General features: G+C 49.0%; 1 protein-coding gene across 1 annotated transcript; it reads right to left on the bottom strand.

The window, feature by feature from the left end:
* LOC144155115 (uncharacterized) lies at window positions 1–24936 on the bottom strand. The gene is made up of 9 exons (XM_077686372.1): window positions 24603–24936; window positions 18954–19048; window positions 17864–17921; window positions 9321–9415; window positions 8040–8069; window positions 5791–5895; window positions 2042–2083; window positions 1876–1929; window positions 1–787 (listed from the first exon to the last, which is right to left on the bottom strand). The coding sequence occupies exons 1-9, from the start codon at window positions 24934–24936 to the stop codon at window positions 176–178; spliced, it is 1425 nt and encodes a 474-aa protein (XP_077542498.1). The 3' UTR covers window positions 1–175.
* Between the last annotated feature and the right edge of the window lie 783 nt (window positions 24937–25719).

Raw genomic sequence — 25719 nt, 5'->3', positions numbered from 1 at the left:
GACAAAGCGGAAGCAAGTCGTTCAGATTCGTGAAATAGGGAGGGGGGGGGGGTCTACCTTAGACCTGGTCTACTGACAATCAGCAATGGAATGAAAGTCCGCGTAACAAACTTGCGGTCGTATCGACATCAGGCTAGTGGGGGCTATGGTCAACGTGAGCGGCGCTGGACGGAGTTCACGAAGCAGGCGCGTTTCTGCTCGCGGAGTCGCGCGAGCCGCGTCTCCTCCGCGTGCCTCTTGGAGTGTCGGGCACTTCTGGCGCCGGATTTCGCCTGACCACTGAGTCGACCGACGGAGCTGCTGAGCTTGGCGTTCCCGATGCCGCCGGCGTGGGCCTGCCTGAGGGATCGAGCGATGGCCGCCTGCTGCGCGTCTTGCGCTGCTTGGTCGGCGTTTCCGGAACTGGCGTACTCTTTCTGGACGGGTCCACGGACGCTGGCCTGCTCCGAGTTTTCCGGGGCCCGGTGGGTGTTGCCGGGGTGGGCGTCTGCCTCGTTGAGGAGTCGAGCGATGGGCGTCTACTGCTCGCACCTGGAGTCTTCGTGGGTGTCTCGGGAGCTGGCGTAAGCCCGCCCCCAGTGTCTGGGGTCTCGCGTACACTGCCTGCTCCCATCTGCTTTCCGGGGGCTGCCGCGTCGCTGGCGGCATTCGCCCGCTCCGCTGGTGTGGGGCTGACCGGAAGCGTCCCTCTGGAGGCCTCGTGCAAGGCGCCCTCTCCGTCGAATGCCCTTCCTTCTGTTGCCCTGTACAGCTTGTAGAAGTCATACAGGCGTGTCGTGTAGTACAGCTGGGGAAGAGAAAGCCCAGGCAAGGTGGGTTGTGTACCAACGAGTGTATAGTCGAGTTCTGTTCAGGGACGAGGGGCGGAATTCCCAGTTCTGTCCATTCTGTGTCTGTTTCAAAGTGTCCATTCAGAGCGAGCCCTGGTTGCCTAAAAGCAGACGACCCGGGTGTGACGCAGCAAACTGAGCAAGGCGGTGCCTCATTGGTTCCTGCGCATGTCATTGGTCAGAGAAATCGCAAGTGAAACTACGGCGTGGCGGAAATGGACGCGAAATGAACATTTTTGAAACGGACACAACTCAGAAATCCGCCCCTGGCAGTACAATAAAGCAAAACTGAAGCGAATTCGCCCCAATCTTGTTTGCGGCTGCTTCGCGTAGTTCGGATTGCGAAAGCTTTTGTAGAAGTCTAAAAGTTTACTTTAGTTGTGCAGCTTGTAAGAAAAAGAAAAAAAAAACACCAGCTGCTCAACCAGGCCCGCTTACGAGCTGCAGAGACGATATAACAGCTCTGCGACGAAGTCGGATTCCATCTTAGTCTCCTTGGTGTTACTGTGTTTCACAGTTACTGCCGACGTTGTGTCCATGCTCAAATTGATAAACGAGCTCGCAAAAATGGCGAATACTGCCGCCTACACTTCCGTCTAGTCGTAAGAGCTGAAGTCGCCTATCGATTTCAAACGCACATTTCCGGTCAAAAATTGTAGAAACTGACAAAAAAGAAGTCACAACATCAGCGCTATACGTACACTGGAAACGTTAACCTGATAAATTTAATAACCTTATTAATCCCCCATTGTCTAAGCTTTTAAATAGTCCAATATATCGAATTCCCAGCTATATGCTGCGAGGGAAAACGTTATTCCTATGCTTCCTGCGATAAATGACTAAGTGCCAGCGCATTACTTTTGGTGAGTAATGTGCAAAATATTATCCCCGTGACGTGGCCTCGTACTGCGCTTGAGCACTGAGAAACAGTTGCGCGCTCTTCAATCGAGCAATCGCTGCTCATCAAGCCGCCCCCCCCCCCAGTTTTCGCATAGGTTCGTTGTGACTCGTGAGCTCAACCGCGGGAAACAGTGCGCGCACTTACCTTCCACAAGGAGATGAATATGACCAGAGGGGCCCAAATCACCACGAACTTCAGCTGCGAATAACATTGTTTCGGGGAGCGTTGGAAACATCAGCGCCGACGCCAAAAGTGACAATTTGCTTTGTTGCTCTCAACGTGAGACAAGGTTGTATTGAACAGTCCTTACCTTTACATTCAGGGATAGCTTGTCGGCGTCCTCGTTTGTGTACTGCAATACGAAATGCATAAACAAATACTCGTATACACTACACTTTTGTAGTGTATACAAAATACACTACACTCTTTTCATAAGCGCCGCTCACGACATCAACGTGATGCCTAACGCGGACCAAAGAGGGAACGACGTGTGAATAACACGTTTGCTATAACACCCGTCTTTGAAATGGAATCGGTCATATTGCCTTTAAGATACTATGAAGACAACACACATTGTTGCTTTATTTGAAGTAACGGGCCCCTGACAACTGATTCAAAGCTTTCACACACTCACAGTACAGTCGAACCTCGTCAAAACGAAGTAGTAACGGGACAGCAAATTAGTTCGTTATAACCGATATTCGTTATAACAGTAGATGTAAAAATCGGCTATAAAAATCGACCATCTGGCTCACGCAAAAATACTTAACACAAAAATGCATTTTTTTGCTGTTTCGAACCCACTGTGCACAAGGTAACACTTACCTTTCTCCCTGTTGCCTTTCGAGCTCAATGAAAAAAAAAATTACGCCCACCTCCCCTCGCGCGAACCCTGGTGTGATGCGACGCTGAAGGGGGTTCCATTGTGCGTTTCCGTTGGGTCGATCACTCGAATTGCGTGAGCAATCGTCGGGTAATGCGAGAGAGAGAGAGAGAGCAAGCGTAGCGCGGACGACCGTCGGCTGAGAGATCGGCCGGAGCGCGGCACTCCGCTCGCCCGAAGGAGAGGAGACCACGGATAGAGAGGGCGCTGCACATGCGCACAGCGCGCTTGCGCTGCGCGCAGCGCCGCCCACCGGCGGAGTGAGAGAGCGCGCCGCACTGCGCGCGCCACAGATGTTGGGGGAGAGGGCGCGCTATCACGGCGAGAGGGGAGGGGGTGAGCGGAGGAGAGACGCAGCTGTGCGGACGCGGACAACGACGACGCAGGAAGGACAGGGCCGCCGGCAAGAGATGCTCCTCTCAGCGTCGCATCTAAAACATGATTACGTGAAATTACAACACAACAGAGTTCACTTGACAAAACAGGACTGCGTCCTTATTTATTTGATGAAAGACGTGGTCTTCCTCTGGTGGATACTCACAGCACTCGGCAGGATTAAGGTGGAAGTGTCCACGAACAAGAGGGCCTTTACACTTCTGCAGTTTAGGACTATACGGGAGGTTTTTCCAATTAGCTTCGCAGCCTCCTGGTCAAATATTTCATCGTTATATCCGATATCACGCGGCTCTCACGGCTTCAGTTTCGTTATAAAAGAGTAAGTGTCATTGAAATAAAGCGTACGACCAACCAAAGTCTGTATTTAGCTCGCTATAGCCGATAATTCGCTATATCAGTGTTCCTTATAACGAGGTTCAACTGTAATTGCTACTGTCGCAGTGTCGTCACTAGCGAGGCACCAAACATAAAAGCAGAGTAACCATTGTGTTAACCCCATGCTAGCATTTATGTGGTGCGATCGGACAGAACAAGAAAATCACTGCAAGTCCGCAGGTCATGTTTTTACTGGCGGTGGCTTTTGTCAGCCGCCGCCTCAAACCAGTCCCTGTGACGTCACAGCCGCAGCGCGACATGCAAGTTGGTGGCGCCTGTTTAGTCTGTTCTCATTTCTTCCTCTTTTAACGCGGCGAAGCTGCACATGGGCTCCGGATTAATTTTAACCACCTGAGGATGTTTAATATGCCTTTTGTCTGTTTTCTTGGAAATCAGGGTTGAAGTTTGCGTTAAAATTGTCATGGCTGTTGTTTTGATGCGGCAGCCTTTCAAATAAACAAAACTTGTATTGTCTTCATGATCCATTTACAAAGCAGCCCTCTATTCTAAGCAAACACACCCTTCCCTAGGTAAAAAATTGGTAAGATATCAAGTAAATTCCTACTGTCTCATCCCCCCCTTCCCGCCCCTAAAGAAAAAAGAAAGCTGAAAGAATTTTGAGATCGTCGTATACAGTTATACAAGAATGCGGAGGCTTTTCTTACCGTAGATTATATCACCATGTGGGAAGCAGAAACCTTTGCAAACTTCGAAGAACAGCCATTCGCGAAATTAGTGTAACTGAAAAAAAGCTAGGCCGTCTGACAGCGACTGTTCCTCTAGCGAGTGATATATGAAATGCAGTTCTCTTCTTCAATTTGCCAATAAATACCCCAGATAATTAGGCCTACTCGCTGAGCTATTTAAAATTAGCTTGGCTATATTTGTAACAAAGACCATGCCGAGACCATTCTTTTGGATTTAAACAACGCATAGTATGCGGGCAACCAGTAATAAATGACCAAGGTGGACCGAAAAAAAAAATGGCGAAGCTTGCAGGGGCCTCGCACTAGTGGTGTAAGGCTGGAGAAACGGCAAAGGCGGATTCCATGAGAGAGGGAGCAGAAAGAGCAAATCTATATGCCCGTTCCTCGAACGGCGAGCAGCGACCCAAGAACGGCTGCCAAGACGTCGCTGCCGACCGAGTCAAGCCCGCTTACGTCGACTACTTCCGACCCACCAAGAGCTTCCTCGTCTCAATGACCCCGCGAGGAATTTCCAAGCTCAACCGACCAAAAAGGTCACGGGGCAACACAGCGGCCCCCGGTTCTATGTAGGGAGCACTGTAGCGACCGGCGCGCCACGGGTCCGCCACGCCGAAGAGGACGACGACGACGAAGGCGGGAGCTCCTCGCGCGGCGCAAGCCCACGCGCAAGTCTGGACGACGCCGGGCGCTCCTCACGATGTGCACGCTCACGTGCGCTCGGTATTTGTTTTGCGAAAGCCATTGCACGAATCTCGTGCCGGGCGCCTCGCGCCGGGGGAGTTTTTTTCTTGGTATTTTGTTTTGCTAACGCCAACGGACAAAGCTCAAAGATCTTAAGCAGCGCTTACACGCCTGCCTATACGCTTTACGGGCTGGAGGCTGTCAAAGTATTGCAGTGTCGCAATCAGTGGGCCGTTCGATTGTAAGCTAAAGGTAACCCGGCCGAAGCCCTCCGTTCGGTACGACTGCCCCCGACTTCTCTGGTACACGGCACCGTCGTACTCATCTCTTGTTCGCGATGCTTGGTTAGCGACATTCTTAGCAGTGCGGATGAGCAACTATCTAGAAGAGGCGCCGGTATACGAGGTTGCCTTCTGCCCGTTAATTAGGTGCTTCCCCCCCCCCCTCCCCACTTCCGTCCCAATGGCTAAATTTCCCCGCTTGACACTGCTTTGAAGGGGCATGCAGGCAGAATACAAGCTTGGTTCGTTACAAAGACTGCTTTGCCACGATAATAATGACACAAATATTATTGCAAACCTCAAACAAGTAATCGAGATAGGAAAGAAAACATGTGCAGCAGTGGCGACTCCCCAGCCACTTTTCGGCAACTTTTTATGACGTCATATAATCTTGTTTGTGTGAATGGCGGCCTGGAGACTATAGTGGGACCTCCATTTTCATTTGATCGTATCACTTGAATACCAACGTGCAGTTAACACAATGACAACAACGGTTGCAGTGCTTGCCCATATTACGTCACCCCTGCCCCTACCACGTCACTGTGGCGCAAAATGTGAGATATTTCGATATTTCTTGCGCTTTTTTTTCGTTAAGAAAACGTTTTCCGCGGCAGGAATGGCACTGAGCTACCAATGGGTAGTTATTTCAAATTGAACAAAGTTTCATTATGCCTTCCCGAGCGCTTTTAATCGCAAAGGTGGGGCGACATGGGCCACGGGACGGCTTCTGACTCACCCATTTGGGAGGGTACTTGAGGCCGCCCAGGTTGAAGCCGCAGCAGACCAGCAGCGACACAGTGCTCCACGCCACGAACAGTCGCAGTGCGCGCGTCACAGTCGCCTGCAGGTAGTCGAAGAGACGCCTTGCAATCAAGAGGCGTCACCAGAGGCGCCTCTGCGGTACCGACATGACAGCGCACCTTGCATCGATCTAGAGCTTTTGCGGGGACTCGTAGAGTTTCATACAATAACTAGAGGGGAAACTGGCACCAGTGTCAACACGAACTCCGAGACGGCGCTTACGCGTCGATGAGAATGATGGGTAGTTCTGGAACCGGATTGCGTAGGATCGAAACAGGCCGATGGCTGCGCAAATCGTGTTTTTTGACAAAGAAATTCTTAGACAAAGAAATTCTTAATAGCTCAAAATGGCGTTGCGACATGTTTTTCCTAGTATTCACGTAAACGGTATTTCACCTAGAAGGATGCTTCACTTCCAGAACTGCACTGCATCGCAGGAAAGTCGTGCTTTGATTTGAAAATCAATTTTTCAAGAATGCCATTTTCGAATTTTTTCCCCACACTTTCACAATGTCGAACCCAAAACTATTATCTATGAGACGCCTGAAGCGGGTAGCAATGTGTTTTGTATTTTTGTAGTTACAGAACGCAAAGTAGGACCTTATTAGCGGTATTGCAGTCGCATTTGCAGCATTATCCTACAAATGACTTGTAGAATGTTTGCGTAAATTTGTAGAAACATTCTGGTGACTACACAAGCCGAGAAATTTCGGTGTAAATATGAAATATCGTCAAAATTTCACTGATACAACCGTGCTACGCGGAAATTATGAATAGCGCAGACGACCCTTGAATCTCTGCAAATCGAGCTCCCAAGAGTGGAGGACGTGCACGCATTGGTCGCGTCACAACCGTATAAAATTTCGGATCTGACCTTTTTTCGAAGCAGTTAAGTTTTAAATTATCATAACTGTAAATATCCTCTAAATATAGAAGACAGGTGTGAATTGATAAATTAGTTTGTTTAATTAACGGATGATCGATTGATTGTAGGGTTTAACGCGCCGACGCAACGCAGGCGATGAGGCGCGCCGTAGTGGAGGGCTCCGGATTAATTTCGACCACCTGGGGATCTTTAACGTGCGCCGAAATCTCGTACACACGGGCGTTTTTGCTTTTCGCCTCCATCAGAAAAGCGGCCGCCGCAGCCGGGAATCGAGCCCGCGACCTCGTGCTCAGCAGCGCAACGCCTTAGCCACTGAGCCACCGCGGCGGGTTTTAATTAACGGAGATGTTCCGTTAACACTATACGATGTATTTGGACATGCCCTGGAATTAAGTACATTCGAAGGCAACATGTAACATGTGCTGTTGGGCAAGTTGGGGCATTCTGAATTGCGAAAATTTCGCTAACTGGACATACAGAGGAAAGAACAGAAACAATGGCAACATGTAACATGTGCTGTTGGGCAAGTTGGGGCATTCTGAATTACGACAATTTCGCTAACTGGACATACAGAGGAAAGAACAGAAACAATGCGCAACTCACATTGTGAGTTGTTTGTTGCGTGTCGCTTGTCTCCCTTCCGCTGCACGTCCAGTTAGCGCAATTTTCGCAATTCAGAAGGCAACATGTAATGGTGGCAGGCCTAAATTTGCGGCAAGACATTCATTACTATCGCTGACTACATGGCCCTGCCTACCGTTGCTTGCTAGACTATAACTGGGATGCTAAACTAGCTTCTTGGATATAGCTATAACTCGCTTCCTATCTACTAAGTCGAGGCTAAGAAACGAACGAAAACATAACAGCATTTCCTATGCCGGAGGAGGCAGTCCTCTCTTGAACCATGATGTCGCACCGCGTTCAACTGTCTGCTAACTGCAGCCTTCAGTCCCCGTGGAACGGCTGAGGGGCGCATGCATACGCTACTGCGTAGGAGCACCTATTGCGCCGTAGCTGTATACACTGCCGCAACGCAGGCTGCCCTGGTAGGTTTGTAGGTATTGTAGGCATTGTAGGTATACACAATTGTACAATTGTATACCTGGTTTGTAGCTCTCGTTTTTCCTTAAGATATTTTGGAACATGCCGGTTTTCGGACATCCCCAACAACAACATCAACTACAACAAAAAGGCACAAACTAGCGGGTGTAATTAGACAAAGCGTCAATTAAGTAAGCTTTGGCAAGGGTGATTACTCTACGTCGCATTTTATGCGCAGAGGAAGTTGGTGCACTCACCGGCTGTGCAGGGTTTGCTGTTGCTTTGTCCTGGACATCAAAAGGGAAACACCGCCAACAGAAAGAGGATGTAAAGAGGTGACAGCGAAGAGAGAAGGTTAAACGCATTAGTAGCATTCATATTCTACGCAACCACTTTTTTCCTTTCTACACAACAAATTTACATATTGTAACGGGGAACATTTTACCTAGTTCAAGTAGGGGGAGGGCTCCAAAAGGCTTCGTGGTGTTCCAGTTTCATTTTATGGACGAAGCCTAGGTGTTGTAATTTTCTCAGCTGGTTTCCGCAAGTTTTGTTTTTACAGCTTTTTTTTTCGAACCCACTGGCGTTTTATTAATACGAATGGCAAGAAATCAGAGACTCAAAAGTTTAACATTTCAATCATTAGGAATATAAGCATTGTAACAAGGATCGATTTACACAAGGAATACCATTTTCCAGCAGTGCCTATTAACGCCGCTGTGGACATACTGAGAGATGTTGGAGCTTACGAAGTTCGAGGGGGGGGGGGGGGGGTATTTACTTACCAGCATGTGTCGCATAATATGCACCGCGCCACGAGGGCAATTTTTAGAATAAGTGCAAATAAATTGGATCTTCGTGGGATACGTATATTTATTTTTTTAAAGCACGATACAACATCAACAACAACAAAATTACGAGTGAATAACGCAGAAAAAGAAGAGATAGACCCGAACTTTTTGACAGCAGCAATACATTCTGAGTTCATTTCTGCTATCTGAGTATAAATAAAGTCATAACTATTATATATTAATAAAGGACGCATTAATACTGCAAGCAGTTACGCGCAGAAAGGACGTCCGAGTAATAACGAATCGAAAAGTGTTAACGCTGTCGAACGGTACACAGGAGTAATGACGGTGCAACTGTATGTTTAATTTGTAACACTCATATAAGGTTCGCGGCCCCATACCTTGAACCATCACGAACAAACCGAGCTTTACGTTAAGCAATCATAGTTTCATACTCGAACATCGGAAGCGACGTACACAGCGGTTTTTCGCCATTTCTATTGCTTTATTCGCTTGCCGTGTTGAACGCTTCTCAAATGTCCGTAGTCACCTCCCAAATCATCCCGCTAGTGTTTAAAACTCAGCATACGCTCGAAAATGAACCAAAATCGACGACTGGGGAATCATAGCAAATCAAAGATTTCACATTACTCGTGTGCGGGAATTCTTCAGCAAAGCAAAAAAAAAAAAAGAGAAAAAAAAGTCAACTACCGGGGAGAATTGAGGAATGCGTCACGGCAAACTTACCGACCTCCAAAGCACTGAGATGATGAGTGAACTGGCGATGATGTTTATGAGGCACTCGATGCCAAGTGAAACGTCGAAAACAAGCCCCGGAATCCCTGCACAAGCGTAGAATAATGGATGGGTTGGCGAGATGCACGTACGTTTGGCGGAATCGTCCCCAACTTCCACAGCTGTCGACTCCAAAAATGGGGGTAGCAAAGGTGGACGCGCGAAGCGCTATTCTTAGCAGGAAAATATAGCGGGAATTGGCGACGTGGTGAGTAACTAGCAAGCAGCTTGGTCCTCTGTCGTATTGTACATGAGTGTCGATCGCTTCGCGTCGCTTGTCCACGCTCGCAGCGTCGGTGCATTTCCGCCGCGAAGAGCACCTTGCGTGGCGTGGGCGCAATCGGCCCAGTGGCTCCGTGACCTTGCGAAAGCGTTGATCCTCCCGCAGTGTATGGATGAGGATGCTCGGAACTACAGTGGACAGACTGATAAGCTAACAGAATCGTTGATTTTGTACCACGTGTATTTGGACGTGGGCATAATGCAAACAGCGCAAACCCGACGGACTTTGAAAAGGCAGGAGACAGCTGGGACACGCGTGTTCTGTCTCCCATGCACCTTTCACAAGTCCGTCGTCTTTGCGCTGTTTGCATTACGAACCAGGGGGGCCGTATTCTCGTGTTTGTCCGCTTTGAAAACGCCCGTTTTGCGTCCGTTTTATTGTGACGTACGTACTTCCAGTTGTAGGGGGGCTTTGGATTGACTTTTGCGCAACTGTTCTTGTAAACACATTTTAAACGACTAAACATATTTTAAACTATCTGCTATGCGTTTATTGTTCTGCCAGCGAACCAACAACAAGGCGACGAACAATCGTCTGCTCCGAGAAGCCGCCGCTCATAGCTCCGTCCTGCTTGCATGGCGTCACATCCGGGTGTTCGCTTTTAGCCAATCAAGGCTTGCTCAAAACGGACACTTTTGAAACGGACACAAAACGGACAAAAGACGAGAATACCACTCCAGTGTGAACTTCCCAACTGACAGTCCTGCTGGTCGAGGGCAGTAAACAAACCAACGATATCAAAATTTGTAGACATGCCGCGATTGGCTAAAGCGTAATGATCCCTAATAAAATCAAGCGGATAAAAGTGACACGGGACAAAAGAAGAATCATTCCTGTCCCTCTTAAAACGGCGCACATTTTGGGAAACAAGGTAGAGAGTAGAAAAGTATAGACGTGCTTGCCACGGGGCCGCTCTGAAAAATTCCTCGGTACGCTTAAACCTTCTTGCGTGCTTTGAAAGCGAAACCTTGGCGTAATATTGTAACGACTGATTCGGTCCTGCCGCTACGATAGCATGTTAGGTCCGGCGACGAAGTACTGAATGGCTGTGGAGGTCCTGGAGGTAACTCTTTTTAATCTATGGACGACGACACTTGGTTACAATTCAAGTCATACCAATTAAAAAAGATACACAATTACACGAAAACAAAGAAATAGTAGTTAAATACACGTAGCTAAACATATTTAACTCACGATGGTCTCCCGGTATCAGCTCTCGTTCGCTCTCGTTCGTTCAACTGACCCTCGTCTCTAGCTTCCCACCAGCGTCTAGCTTCATTGCCTCCTCCTCTCGCTCAAGAACCAAAGTTCAGTTTTATCAGAGTCCTTCAAAATGGTTTTATCACACAAAAACCACGCCCCCAAAGGCGGGTCCCAACAGAAAGTGAAAAGGGCTTACTAACACACTCTAGGCCTCTGATTGAACACAACCTAGTGGTTCTAGACACAACAACATAGAATCGTAGGCTTGTGTACGGAATAACCACGTGACCCACTCTCACTCTCACCCAGAAACTCCAAGGCATCCGTTAGAACACAAGTACAACGCCCATAACCCAAATCAACTAAAACCAACTCCGAGTGCTGACCATTTACCCTAGGGATGCCTCTGTAAAGTATTGTCTCACGCGGCACACCAACTTTCAGCCTTGTATAATAGGTCACCGCCGGTGTAGGCGCTCGTGAAAAATTAAGGGACGACCTCAATTGGCTGGTTCTAGCGCCAGTGAGACGAGTTTCACAGCTAACTTTTGACATTAGCGTGGTAATTTCACGCCTGCGGTATTGAGGGATATGCAGACAGTGGCGAGCGTGAGTGGTTCGTTATTTCGTTCGTTCGTTCATTGTTTAGGCTTCATTGTTCTCGAGGCGGAGAAGACCGGCTTCTCATAATAGATGCTTGGAGTGCATGCAGGGTTCACTCAATCTCGTCGACAAAGTTTACGCTGTGATGACATTCCCTTCTACAATAAGTTGCCGCTTTGTACTTTTCAGATGATCCCTTGCAGGACTGTCATCTCATAGCCATTGTTGATAGTGTGGCTGAGTTCCGCACATCTTTAAAAAAAAAAAACTGAAAAATATAATAGAAAATGGTGAATGCCCATCCCCTGGGCAGATTCCCAGCAAGAAAACGCGTACCGTCTTGTTGATGAGGCCGATTTCTAGCGACTTAGCTTCTCTGGTCATCCTACTTCATAAAACGGGATGGCTCATTATTTTCTTTCTAGCTCGGCATTATTTGGTCAGCAAGCTGCACAAAATAGGCGAGTTTGTTCCGCTCGTGGCGCTAAAATAATCGTCCTTATCAATTTTGACCGCTGTCCTGAGGTACACGCCGCAAGAAATGAACTTTGAAATAGCACAGGCATTTTTCATAATCAGATATCTTTTTGGGCAATTTATTTCGAAATAGCTGATAGAGCGTCGTCGATATATGGTTGACAATATAACAACCAATGTTCACCATTTTGCTCGTGCTAAGCCGTCACAACTGGTTTGCGGTATAGGTCGGTTTAATGGTATTTAAAGCCGAACGTTGTTCGACAACACAAGCAAATCAATAAGGCAAGAAACGAAACCACGGTGAATTGATTGATTGTGGTGTTTAACGCGCCGACGCAACACAGGCGATGAGGCGCGCCGTAGTGGAGGGCTCCGGATTAATTTTAACCACCTGGAGATCTTTAACGTGCGCCGAAATCTCGAGCACACGGGCGTTTTTGCTTTTCGCCTCCATCAGAAAAGCGGCCGCCGCGGCCGGGAATCGAACCCGCGACCTCGTGCTCAGCAGCGCAACGCCTTAGCCACTTAGCCAGCGCGGCGGGTGAAACCACGGTGAAAAAGTATAGTTCGTAATAAACTGAATGATATATTTACGGTGCATTTTTCACAGCCCCCTTGAGAGTGGGCGAATATGAAATATCCACTGCAACAAACATGCCTAAAGAAGAGCAAGGGTAATTTCGTTAAACTAAATGAATCTCGTCGAAAACTCCGCAATACTCCTTTCATTACATCCGGTAAGGCAGAAAAAAACAAACAATAAAGTAATTGTAGAAACATTTTAGAGGGAGAGGTCGATAATGCGGCTGCACTCTTTTTGGAGGCTCACCACTGCGCACAAATACCTCACGTATGTTTTCGAAGGCGCTGAGCCGCTCATGAAGACAAAATACAACTTTCCTCAATTTGAAAAAGACTCTCCCTTGGAGACTCCCTCGGCTTTATCCCAGCCACGAAAGAGGTTCTTTTACCAAAGAAAAAACGCAAGAAATATTGAAAAAGTTTCAAATTTTGCGCCACAGTGGCGTATTATAGGCAATCCTGACGTAATACGGGACATCATTAAAAATTAAAGCCGTTCTACTCATTGTGAAAGCGGTCGGAACTGCAGAGCAGTGATGTGGCGCCGTTATCCGCTCACTGCTACCACCCAATGCAATTCCAATTTCCCGCCTTCGAAGTGCTCGCACGCCCCCTGCCTGAAACTGCGCCAGCGGGAATTCTGTTCTTTTTGTGCTTGCTTTTCCACACGTGCCGGCGTTGCAGTTCCACTTTTCTTCGCTTACTACCGTGAAAACCAACCCAGCGAGCGTTCCTAACAAAATGAACGCGGGCGCTGCTGGTCAGTGACGTATATTTTGCCTCAAATGTAACTGCAGTTTTTCTCTGAGCTAAACAACGGGGAGATCTATGACAATTGCGCCAGCGGTTCACGAGTTTCGAACGCTTATGACTATATAAAGCGCTTGGCTTTCGAAGCCTCTGTGGGACGCCACGACGACAGCCGCTACGACAGAACGCCGTGTCACTCTACTTAGGTCCAGCGAGCGAGCTACGACGATAAGGCGAGCCCCTAAAGTGTTCTACACTTAAAATTGTGCGAACTGTACGTTAGCATTGAAGCGATACGCTACAAATGAACCACAACCACCAGTATGTATACAATCGCCCAGTCATGCTTCTTGGCAGTGGTTTTTGTCGTTGCCGCCAATCGCACAGGCAAGATTCTGTGACGTCGCAGAGACCTCGCCGGAAAGTGGCTTTGGGGAGTCGCCACGGCTTAATATGCTTTCTCTAATATCTCGATTATTTTCCGACGTTGGCGATAAAATTTGTATCATTGTTATTGGGACAATGCAGTCTTTTGAATGATCGAAACTTGAGTTTTGTCTCCATGGCCACGGCTTTTATTCAGTACCACGTCTATATATATGGCGCGCACCATGTCGTGCTTACGTACGGACCAATGCTTACGCATTATAAGCACTTGCACTTGCTAATTCGTTTTTTTTTTCTTTTGCTGTCATCGCTCATTGCTGTCATTGTCTCTCCGAGCGCTCCGGATAATGTCGTCTCCATTGTTTTGGGCCGACTTTGAACAAACTTTTTCCTCGCACTTCAATGCGCATCAACCGCGCGGGTTTTCAACACATCGCCTGCGCATGTGCAGCAGACTCGTCACGAAAGCGGGTTTGCAAAAAGGCAAATGCTGCGAAGCCTGAAGAAAGATAGTGTCCGTTTGAACCATCTGTGAGTGTTCGGAACTTCCCTACACCTCCAACTGCGACTTTGATAAGAGTACGTACAAATAAAATGCGCGAGTAATAAAGCAGCAGATGCTACAAATAAATAACGAAACAAAAATCAGGGTCCTTTTATTTCCTGCTGTGCGATGAAATCAGTGGAGACAGTGGAGATTTGAAGTTCGCCGCGTAAGCTAGCAAATGAGTGTTCGTCCAGTGCTGAAAATTAGGTTTATACGAGACACTGTTTGAGGGTTATTTGTAGGCTGGACATGCCAAGTATACGCATATCGTCAGACGGTCAGGTTTTCACAGTCCTCCCTCCCCCCGCACACGCACACACCTTTTCATAATTTCTAGGATTATGGACAGACATTATGAATTGAACGTAGTAAGGAAAACGATTTGTCGAAAAAAAAAAAAAGATCAGCGCCCGCCCCGCCCCTCAGCATGCCTTGGAAGGCGTCACGATGCTGTACAGTGAAAGCTCGTTAAATGAACTTCAATAATTCGATTTTATGGATAATTATAACTGTACGATTAGGTTCCGCCAATCCTCCATAGAAGCCTATGCATTGAAAAGACGGTTAATTCGAACGCGAGGGGCCTCCGCCACGGATAATTCGAACAACGCGCCCCCACGCGCCGGCAGCTTTGGGCTGGGAGCACTGCCAGAGAAACGGCACCGCGGCCTACACACGAGGCTCCGTCGCCTCCGGAAAGGAGAGAAAATCAGAGAGAGTAGTTAAATAAGGTAAAAGCAACCCAGAACCCCCATAGCGGACGTTCTGGAAGGGGTTTGTTCGCAGACTACGTCGATGTGGACGAGTTCAGGGTGTGCTGACAGGGGGTGCTGACAGATGACACAATTTATGTTGTTAGGAGCGTAGCTGTCAGGGACCACAAGGAGGGGCAGGACGAAGCGCCAGTGCGACCCTCGCTCGGAAATATTGACCGGATGAAACGCCGCCTGTCTCTTCAGGTTTGAAGATGGCGGAGAGGAGGTCTTCCGCTTCATTCCCTCGTTAGAGAAAAAAAATTGGTTCAGCTTGCACTAGTGGTTCAAGGCTGGAGAAGCAGCGGAGCTGGCGGCCCCTCTCCTGTTGCACCATCAGCAGCAGACCCGGCTGTTGCACCATCAGCAGCAGCCGCAGCGGCCCACTAGGTCGACTGCAGGACGACGGCCTAACCCGTCGACCTTCAACCGCTCCTGTTCCGCGCCGCTCGAGTCCACTCTTTGCCTCCTAATTTCCTTACTTCGCCCCTCCATCGAGCGATCGGCCCCCCTTTTTTCCTAGACCCGTCTCTCGGTGTCCACTCTGCCATCCTGGCAGTCCACCGATCGTCATTTCGCCTAGATTACGTGACCAGCCTAAGTACATTTCTTTTTCTTCGTTTGAACCATGATATCTACTGCTCTAGTTTGTTGTCTGATCTAGAAAGTTCGTTTCCTGTCTCTGCGTGTTACACCGATCATTATTCGTTCCATAGCCCGTTAAACCGACCTAAGTTTGTTTTCTAGTTGTTTAGTAAGGCGCCAAGTTTGCGCTTCTTAACTTGCTGCTGATAGTTCTCCATGACTGGCAGGCCCAGATCGTTTCGTCCGCAGGCTTTCACATTTCTTCCAAAGTGGACGGAGTTAGTACGCGCTAGAACTCACGGCCAAGTCGAAAGCCAACTCCCGCGCTAAGAACCCGAAGAAATGTTGTGCGACCGGAATGCGATTACAGCTCAATCGGATAGACGCCGGTTTCATAACCCCAGGGATTCAGTGTCGATTCCAATCACGGGAAGCGTGTTTTGTAACGCAAGCTACACTGACCGAGGTTGAGCAGTTTCGCGTGGACCTTGAACGGCCGTGCTGCGCAAGCGCGAGGAGCATTGGATTGGATTAGATTGAATTAGATTAGATTGGATTGGATTAGATTGGATTAAATTGGATTGAATTGGATTGTAAGGAATTGGGTCTGCACATTCACCGGTCTGCGCATTCCAGAGGAGTGACGTCATAGCCGCGGCAGACGCACTGGCGCCGGCGCGTGCCCAGCTGTGCGCCTCCGTTGCGCAGTAGCTAAGTCTGACGGTGCGCCGCAGCCGCTTGATAGCCGTTTCGCGTGACTCTTGGAGAGCCGTGCTGCGCATGCGCGAGGAGCAGTGACTGGACTGGACTGGACTGGACTGGATTGGATTGGACTGCACTGGAGTGGATTGGATTGGAAATCGTTTTAGCAGCAGTAAGCATATGACAATCAGCTGATCCTAGACAACCAGGAAACCTTAGAATAACCAGCTCAACCTTAGCTCACGCTACGTAAATCCTGGCATAGCCGAGCTAGCCACTGCCAATTTTTTTAAAGACGATAGTCTTTCTTGGGCTACTTAAACCCATAAATTTTGGTCTGTCTGTCTGTACGTCTGTCTGTCTGTCTGTCTGTCTGTCTGTCTGTCTGTGACTCGATTCAGCCACCCGGCCAAAGTGAAACAAAATCTGTGTAATAGTCTTATATACTCACAGCCAAATATAAACGTCGAACTCTGGTGTTAACGCTCATACTTGTCAACATTGTTGAACAAGAACAAGACATTACGCAAATATGAGGCGGAAAATCAATACATAAGTGATATCTCCAGCGTTCCTTCATTAAAAAAATCCTTAATGCTTGGTTTTTTTGGACAGTAAATGAAATATTACATCAAATGCAGAAAATAGTCGCCTGCTTTTACCAGCACTCCTATAGCTCATGGCAGTATTTAAGAAATCAAAGGCAACAGTAACGAAACGTACCACTAGATAGGTTCCACGTTCGGCTTGGAATGCACGTGGAGAAGGGCAACGTAGTTCTATAAACGTTGTATAAGGCGACTCAATTCACGCGCGTCTCCGCCGTACGGCAACGCTGGCATCGAGGCACCCGGCTTGGAGCAGTGGAACGCGGTGAATTTAAACTGACTTGAGCAAACGTTTAGTGTGTTTACCTTTCGAGGAGCGCGACGGAAGAGGAACAGTATGAGAGGTGAGAGGGAAAGCAAAAGGAGGCATTTACTTGGCAAATGTCGCCGAAGACTATCGCCTTTTGTCGACATTTGCAATGACCGGAGCAGGTACGTGGCCATTTTTTAATTTCCAATTGGCTGCACATGTTATTGTTCCCCATCGCTGCTAATCCGTACCTCTCGGGTTTTTTGGGTGGCCCCAGTGGTTAGGTTGCTGGTTTCACGGCGTGAACAGGTTCGATTCCTGGGACCTCCCTGACCACCTTTTACTTCTTGAGGCTACGAGGTTTTTGAGTACGACGGATGGATTTGTGTCTGCCTAAACAGCTTTGCCGTTAAAAGTGCCAGCTTTCTCCTTCAAGCATAAAAGGCACGTTTCAATCGCGGCCTTTTTCAAAGCATTCAATTGCTGTCATGCTCTACTGCTCCACAATAGCATTGTATGCGTCTTCTGTGCTTCACTTTCGTTTGTTCGAACGTTCAATAATTCGAACCGAGGTGGCGTCCCCTTGGAGTTCGAAATAACGAGCTTTTATAACCGCTGCGGCGTCTCAGTGGCTAAGGCGTTGTTCTGCTGAGCCCAAGGACGCGGCTTCGATCCCTCCACTACGGCGCGCCTCATAGCGCAAGAGCAGCTTCGGCGCGTTAAACCCCACAATCAATCAATGTTGTGTATGGTGGACACTCACATGCCCCAGTCCGGTGGAAACCGTATGAAAATCGTGCTAGGCCGATGACGTTGGGCACCTGCATGAAAATTCACATTATACTAACAGTCATAGCAACCTCTGACTCGATACAATAGGCCCCTTGTTATATCCGCCAATTAGAAGGAGGTAGCATTTTCAGGCGGGAAAAAAAGGTTACTGTTTAAAAACGTCATGCATTATTTGCTTTGTGACATTTAGACACGCATCACCTGCTATTTTTCCTGAAAAAACTTTGAGCTCAGTAATTTTTCAAGCAGCTCCACATTTTTATTAAAAACGCACTTTGTCGTTATTTTTATCCTGTTCACAAGACCAGGAAACCTTACAAAAAATATGCATGCTAAATTTGACACCTTCTTCGATAAGCTAGTGGGGTCGTACGTTCAACGCACAAGCACTGTGTCCAGCCCTCCATTTCGAGATTTTGAGTATTATAACGTGCTTTACTGCCAGCGCCAAAGTAAGTCCGCTATATGGCTGTACGCACGAGCGCACGTATTTTTCACCGTCGGTTACGAGGACGAAGTGCCTGTCGCCTTCATGGTGTCTTCTACCTTCCTTAGAAGACATTACCATGAAGGCGACAAGCACTGCGCAGGAGCGAAAAAAAACCCACACAGTATGGCAGAACCTTTCGTTGCGGAGTTAGGCGTTGCTGTAAGCCACTCAGTCGGTCTATCAGCTGGCTGCTGCTTGTTGCTAAGGGAGTCTTTAGGCATTGTCTTTCAAAACGCACTTAGTGAAAATGGTCGGTTTGTTTTACGTGACTTTGATTTTTGATGGCGAAACTCCTAGTCAGTGTTTTTGCAGGCCGAAGGTTACCTCGAGATAAGGGGGTTCGTGCAAATGTGAACGCGAACGTTGCAACGCTTTTGGGAAACTACTTTAATTCCGGGGAAGAGGCGTTTGCAGCGATGGTATCAATGAAATTACGAGAAGCGGCGGGCGCCGACTACTCGGTGCCATTCCTGTTGACCCGAGGTTTGTGTGCACCTGATTTTTCATGCAGATGAACGCACGAGGTGCATTCGCGGTGGTTCTGGGACAGATAAAGGAGAAATATGCTTACGATGTGCATCCCGATCAGCAGAATGGCTTCTTTCCTTGAGGCGATCATCTCTTCTTCTTCTTCATCTTCTTTCCCGAGTCCGGCCGCCAGCCCCGCTGGCAGCACGGGGGTGCAGTGCGTGGAAACCGACCCGGCACGCAATATGCCAGTATTGGGGACTTTTTTTTTGAAAATGCTGACTACTGACGGCATCTCTTGCTCGCCAGCTGAGTAGATGACTGTTCGTTAAGAGTTTCCGTTGCTGGAAAAGTAAAAATATTCTTCAAGCGAAAAAGTTCGAGACAGATGGATCGAGAGAAGATACACGACCGGCTGCTGCTGTACTCATACAATTTCACGTAGATAAAGAACAAAAGAAAACAGAAAAAAAGAAGAAAATACCACCCCTTCCTAAAGAAAGTCGAGAGAAGCGCGAAAGCTGAAAGTGCGTTCAATTTACCGCCATACCTACAAAGACCCGAATCGCAAACGAAGAGCGAACCCATGCGACGATTTTTCGCGCACTAAATAAGCGCATCTACGATACGTTGTTTATGACGTAAAGGTATGCAATTGTGCTCCTTCTTCATGGTATGTGCGTGTATTGTCTTATCTAGAACCGTTCCTTTTTCGGGATTTTCAAGTAACCGTTTGGACACAATGGAAGCCCTGCTTCGCGCACGCGGCGTGTGTGCAGAGATCTTATCAGAGCTTTTCGGTCGACCTACCGGTCTACAGGGAAATACATTTGTTTTTTGACAGAACGCAATCGGTCGCACTAAAAAAGCTTTCGCTTTAAAAAAGTCTCAGTCGCTTTGAAATAAAGAAACGAATTTCAGAAAACTTGCGTACCCCGTAAATGTACCCTATATAGATTACAATAGCAGATTTATCCCTTTTTTTTCGCTAGGAAAAAAGGTTCAAGCTTTATGATGAAAGCAGGCGTCGAAGCCGTCGAGGTTTGTAGCATCGCTTAAGACCAAAAAATAACCATCGGCAGACATCTGAGTAGGTCGGAAGGAAGCCAACTTTCCAAGCACCCTTGGTGCAAGAGTGCTGTGCTTGGAAGCGGTGGCCAAGGCTTCCTCCGCCGTGGAAGCCAGCAGGAGCTGCGTCGCTGTGCTGCAGGGGTCAGCTGCAGCCTCGCCTCCAGCTTGGTTGGAGGGGTGGCGATCACGAGCCCATAATGTGTGGACTGGTGCCCCTATTGTTCCATGCCGCCGCCTTGATGATTGGTCAGTTCGCATCACGGGACATTTGCTCACGCTGCGACGGTTCATGGGTGCGGCAGTTTTGTTGTTTATGCGTTCTCAGTCCGTCAACTCTGGTAAACTTAGCTGGTCCTCCCTGTTCTGCGGCTGCGCACGACTGACGTCGATCCGAGCGCGAATCAAATATACCGTGTGTAGCAGCACTTCAGCAGCAGAAGTGTGTCCGAAGATGCTGTTTGCTGTATCTACGGCAGTGTTGTTAACAAACGACCCGGTCGAAATTAGAAGAGCGGGCCGTAGATACCGCAATCTCGCAACACTGATACACACCAGATCGGCCGCCGTTGCTGACTTGCGTGCCTGATACTCTGATACCTTATCTACTGACAGGACTATGCTGGAGTAACCTCCGCAGAACGAGCAAGTGGGGGTGCCGGGTAAATTTCAGAAGCGAAGTGCGAGATGTTCGGTGGAGTCAGTGGATTTCTCCCTCTGCCCCCTCCCTACCCCCGACAAAGAAAATGAAAGAAGGTCACACTATAGCGTGTAAGACTTGAAGGTAGCAAAGCTGTACGCAACCTTCACGGCCATCACGAAGGTCTACGTCCACGATTGCACCGATTTGCTCTTTCGCTGCCGCAACGACATTTACTCCATAATTGTAGCTATAAGTGTAGCTTCTTTCATTTTTTTAGAAGTGATTATCGTTGGAAATCACCTGTAAGGGCGTACGCTATGACGTGTCTTTCTCGTTCCGAACAAATGTTGTCACAATTACGGCGAACGCTGCAGTTTTTTTTTTTTTTTTTGCCAATCTTGGCAAATCTCCCTAAGTGGGTATGCTTGGCTTGACGAACGTGCTCCGGGGACGCTGGGCGGATGTCGCGAGGCACACATGCATACAAGAGCGCTAGGCAGTTTCTGGGTTTTTTTACCTGCCGGGCGGTCGCCGCGAGGCCCGCGCTCACGTGTGCGCGCTGGGCATTTTCTTTGTGTTTTTATCTGCGGACACGAAAAATTACGATTTGCTAAACAGCTTCGATGTTAATAAGAATTTGCAGGGGTTGGAGGGATGCCCCCCACCCACCTCTGCAGCATATGGCAGTGCCTATTGGACCTGGTAAGGATGTCTCACTGAAGGAACAAAATAAGAAGGGGGGGGGGGGGGAGGCGTTGTACGGATTATTGGCGAGATCGCCTGTGGCTTATGTGGGAACAACTGATTAGCATGAAAACTGGTGTGTGCTGCACGACCTTTGCCGCTAAAAAGTGGGTATGCCACGACGTCATCTGCACTTCATGTTCTTTGCCTCACGGGAGGAAGGCAAGGAATCACGGGGAAAATGTAGGCAATCCAGAGTGCAAGTTTCCAAGACGAGATGTTCTGGCCAGCTTTGGGAACAAAAATCAGTAAGAGAGAGAACTTTGTTATTTTTTCTATGGTCGTGGTGGTGTCAGACGCCTCCGTCCAGGCAGCTTCTGATAGCACTCCGGATGAGGGCCACCAGGTCCCGTTGATCTTGGTGATTGCAGGTGGGGACCAGCCACTCATTAGTGGGATGTGTTGCGAGTGCTGAGGTGTGACACAACGTGACACAACCCAACCCCGCCTTCCTTAACTCGCAGGAAAAGATTGGTTCTGTTTGAACGCTCCCAAACTGAAGACCAAATGAACACGGCAAACACACGATGTATTTTCCGAACTTGAACTCTCGAACAATGAATGACTTGCATCACGTACCATAGCTTTGCTACCAGAAAAAGGTTGCAAACTGTGGCACGTGCGAAAACTGACAAAGCTCGACCTCCCCACTTGGTTGTCTTTTCGCGCGGCCTCACCGTTTCGGATTCCCAGTAATCGCGGCTTCCTCATAGCTGTCCATGGGAACCCAGAGATCACGCACATGGTGTGCGTGACCATGACACATTTTCAAACACTGATGGTGCTGCCGCCCACTCCCCACAAACTTTGCCCAATTCACAGAACTCTTTGTAACGCGACAAAATTCTTTTGTTATCATTATTGCTTTGCTGATGCTCTCCTTGTCCTCACAGAATACAGCCACGTCATCCGCATATGTTAATAGCCTGACCTCACTCGAGTGAAGACGAAACCCGCGCAAATCACCATCATTGATTTTGTGCAAACTAAAGGGTTCCAAAAAATGCAAAACAACAAGGGAGAGGCAAGGCATCCCTGTCTCAGAGAAGATAAAACTGGAAAACTTTTGGATATATGCTTGTTTACAATCAATTTTGTGAAACATTCACCATACGCCATACGTACACTCTCCTTCACAACATCGCCAACATTAACATAGTCCAAAAAGCAGAACAAGATTTCGTGGCACACTGTATCAAAGGCCTTCTCAAAATCAATCTGAAGCATTGCTACTCTTCTACGGAATACATCACAACACTGTAAAACACTGCGTGCGACATGAATAGGCTACGACCGTGAGTTAGTACCCGAGAGTCGGAAAGGGCTTATTCCCTCGCCTGTAACGGTACGGAGTACCTTAGGACCTCCCAATGTCCGTCCGCGTCCATCCGCGCGCACACCACCATCAAGCGAAAATCAAGCGAAATTCGATTTGAGCCGTGAGTTGCAGTTTCATTTAGGGAATAATAAAGCTGCAACTCACGGCTCAAATCGAATGACGGTCGGGGCGCAAATCAGATATCACTCGGGGCGCAACTTGGATGTCATTTCCAGTCCCCGTACTCCGCACCCTCGTCATCATCCACGGAGTGGAGATGCTGCCATTTTTTTATTACGAAAAGCTGAGTCGTTAAAATGTTCCCCGTGCACGAATCCCTTGCAAGTAGCATTAGGAAGGCTGCCTTGCGCAGCCCAGCGCCTGACCTTCAGGAACAGATCTCGGACTGGGCCGGGAGGGGGTAGCGTACCCCGCAAAGGACCTCCATTTCTTGCCTCGCTGCCAACCTCCGTGTTGGCATAAAAAGTTCACTCTCACTCACTCTCACCCAACTTGGAGGATTACGGTAGCAGTGCGTGAGCTTTTAGGAGAGGCAAAATGTAATGGTTGGCTAGCTGTTACGTGTTACGCTTTAATGGCACTATTTGAACGTTTTAATCCATAAAATACGTTTCATCGCTGTAAATAACCAGGGATTAGAGCACCAAGAACAGGACAAGAAAGCACACAGGCTTAGTGGAAGCCGTATTAAATGAACTTGTGACCAGCTTGAGTATGTTACTAGTTTCGTAATGTGAGCATGTACCCCCAAAACCACTGAGAAACTAGTCGATTGACTGAAGTTTAATGATACGTACTCTCTTGCATGTATAACTTCCGCCGGTGGGCACAAACCGTCGGAAAAACCTAGGGTGCCTGGGCGCACGCGCTTTCCGCCGCTCCGGCGGACAGCGCGTGCACCCATGCACCCTAGACAGAGAGAATATACATTTATTGAGCGTACGTGCTGATGGCAGGGCACTAGGCCGGTGGAGGCCAAGCTTATTCCGGGATACCCAGGCTGCGACCTGCCGCCCAGGCCCTCTTTAGCAGTTCTTGCTGGTGTCCAAGGCCCGGATAGGCTAGCCGAGCCATCCATTGCTCAAAAGATGGGAAGGGGATAGGGGATAGCTTTGGAGTAACTCATTAACGAGGCTGTTTCGTTGAAAATGTAATGTAAACAGACTGACCAATTTTTGCACTAATAGCGCCTTCTTGAAAGAGAAAAAGTTTCATTTTTTTTGCTATTTTATGTAGAGAGAGAGAGAGAGAGAGAGAGAGAGAGAGAGAGAGAGGAAGAGAGAGAGAGAGAGAGAGGAAGAAAGAGAGAAACTTTATTGGGGTAGGAAGATACGACTAGTGGAAGGTTGGGGTGTTTGTGGCTTGGGACATCTTGGAGGCGGACAGTTCAAACAAACAGGTGGGCTTCTTGAGAAGGCGGGAGAGACTGGGTGGGGGGAGGAGAGCAGGCTCACGATTCTAAACTGTTCGCGCTAGACCGCTTTCTAGAGAAACATATGCAATTAAGGGAAAGGAGACCCAAAAAATAAGTTTTACCAATATTGGGGGGGGGGGGGGGGGCAGGGTTCGCGGGGGCGGCGCAGTTCTGGAACCCGTAATTAGGGCAGGCAAAATCGCCGGATAAGCGGATTAGGAGAAAGCTCTATCAAAACAAAGTTCATGTGGGATATTCTTAGCTTTCAGCGGGGGAACAGCTGATGGAGAATGCGTGATATCCGTAATCTGTAAGATTTATTTAATGAGCTCATTCTCGTGGGCGCAGAGTGGCCCATCGCGAGTTACGCGCACGCACACACACACACACACATACACGCACAAATCTCGTCTACTGTGCGTGTTCGACGAGTAGCATTCTGCCAAAAGCCCGTCAGTCCTTGTCGGCCTGCCCCGTCAGCGTGCGCTGCAGGGCTTGGGAGTGTTCGCGCACTAGTAGTCGGGGAAACTGAACGCGCGCACACTGAGCGGAGTTCCGTCGTACGCCGCAGCACCGTCCGAGGGCACGTCGTCGACGAAAGTAGTGGAGCTGGCGTTGATGCGTCGCAGCTTCTGCAGGACCTCCTCGTTAGCGGCAGCCAGCGCCAACACGTCGCCGACTGGGAAGGACATGTACGACGACGCGTCCTCGCTGTGCACCACCGGTGGCGGCGGCGGCGGCAGCAGCGGTTGGAGCGGCCTGGAGCCGACAAACCTCTCGGCGCTGTAGGAGGCCGCAAGGGGACCCCGCTGCGCCGTTTGGGGCGCAATCGCCGAGACTCGGTAGGCTACCGCTGTCCGGAGCACCGAGCGTGACATCGCGACGCGAGGAGGCGATGCTGCGTGTACCAGGCGATTCGCTCTCGTGGAGCACTTTCGCACGAAGGCGGTCCCGGTAGGCCCTCCACCATCAAGGCCACTCGTCCCGACCGCTTGTTCCGAGGGCCTCTGGAACATTTGGCTCTGGAACAAAGGCGAAGCCAGCCTAAATGCCTGCTCCGACCCCAGGACTGGCATCGGGCCGAGGTCTTGTAATGAGGCGCCACTGGCGTCCGGGAAATTTCTCGGCACCTCGGACCCGCACTGGTAACCTCGGCTGGAGATCCTCCCGCGCCGCTGACCGCATTCGCTATCCGACGTCCTCAGTCGACCGACGACCGGGCGGCGTCGGCCGATGTGACGGGTTGGTTCGGCGGCTCGCAAGTTGGAATCGGTGGCGGACAATGCAAGTGGTGCCTCGGGGAAGCGACATCCGCTGTTCCGGGGACTCGGTGGTGCTGGTCCCAAGCGTACCGCTGACAGACTGCGTGGTTACGTATGTCAGCCAAGATAATCTCTGCAAAAAGTCACCTTGCGCGGGTGTGCAGTCAGTCTACACCCTCAAAGAGAGTGAAAGGTGGGCGTTAAACACACAAACACACAGGCTGTCCATCACTAGCCAACCTGACGAAGAATCACACATCACTGAGCTTCTTGAGAGACGTATTATTTAATCACTGATTCTTATCTATGAGCCGGTATTGTCTCTCACGAGGGGGATCGGAATCCGGCTCCGGAAGAAGAAGGACAACCACTTAATCTTACTGTGAGCTCTTCCACCAC

Source organism: Haemaphysalis longicornis, unplaced genomic scaffold, assembly GCF_048455015.1.
Source record: "Haemaphysalis longicornis isolate Haplotype H1 unplaced genomic scaffold, Haemaphysalis longicornis Haplotype H1 scaffold_1, whole genome shotgun sequence".
NCBI lineage: Eukaryota > Metazoa > Arthropoda > Arachnida > Ixodida > Ixodidae > Haemaphysalis > Haemaphysalis longicornis.
Note: the sequence above shows the minus strand (reverse complement) of the source record. Positions and strands in the feature narration are given on the sequence as shown.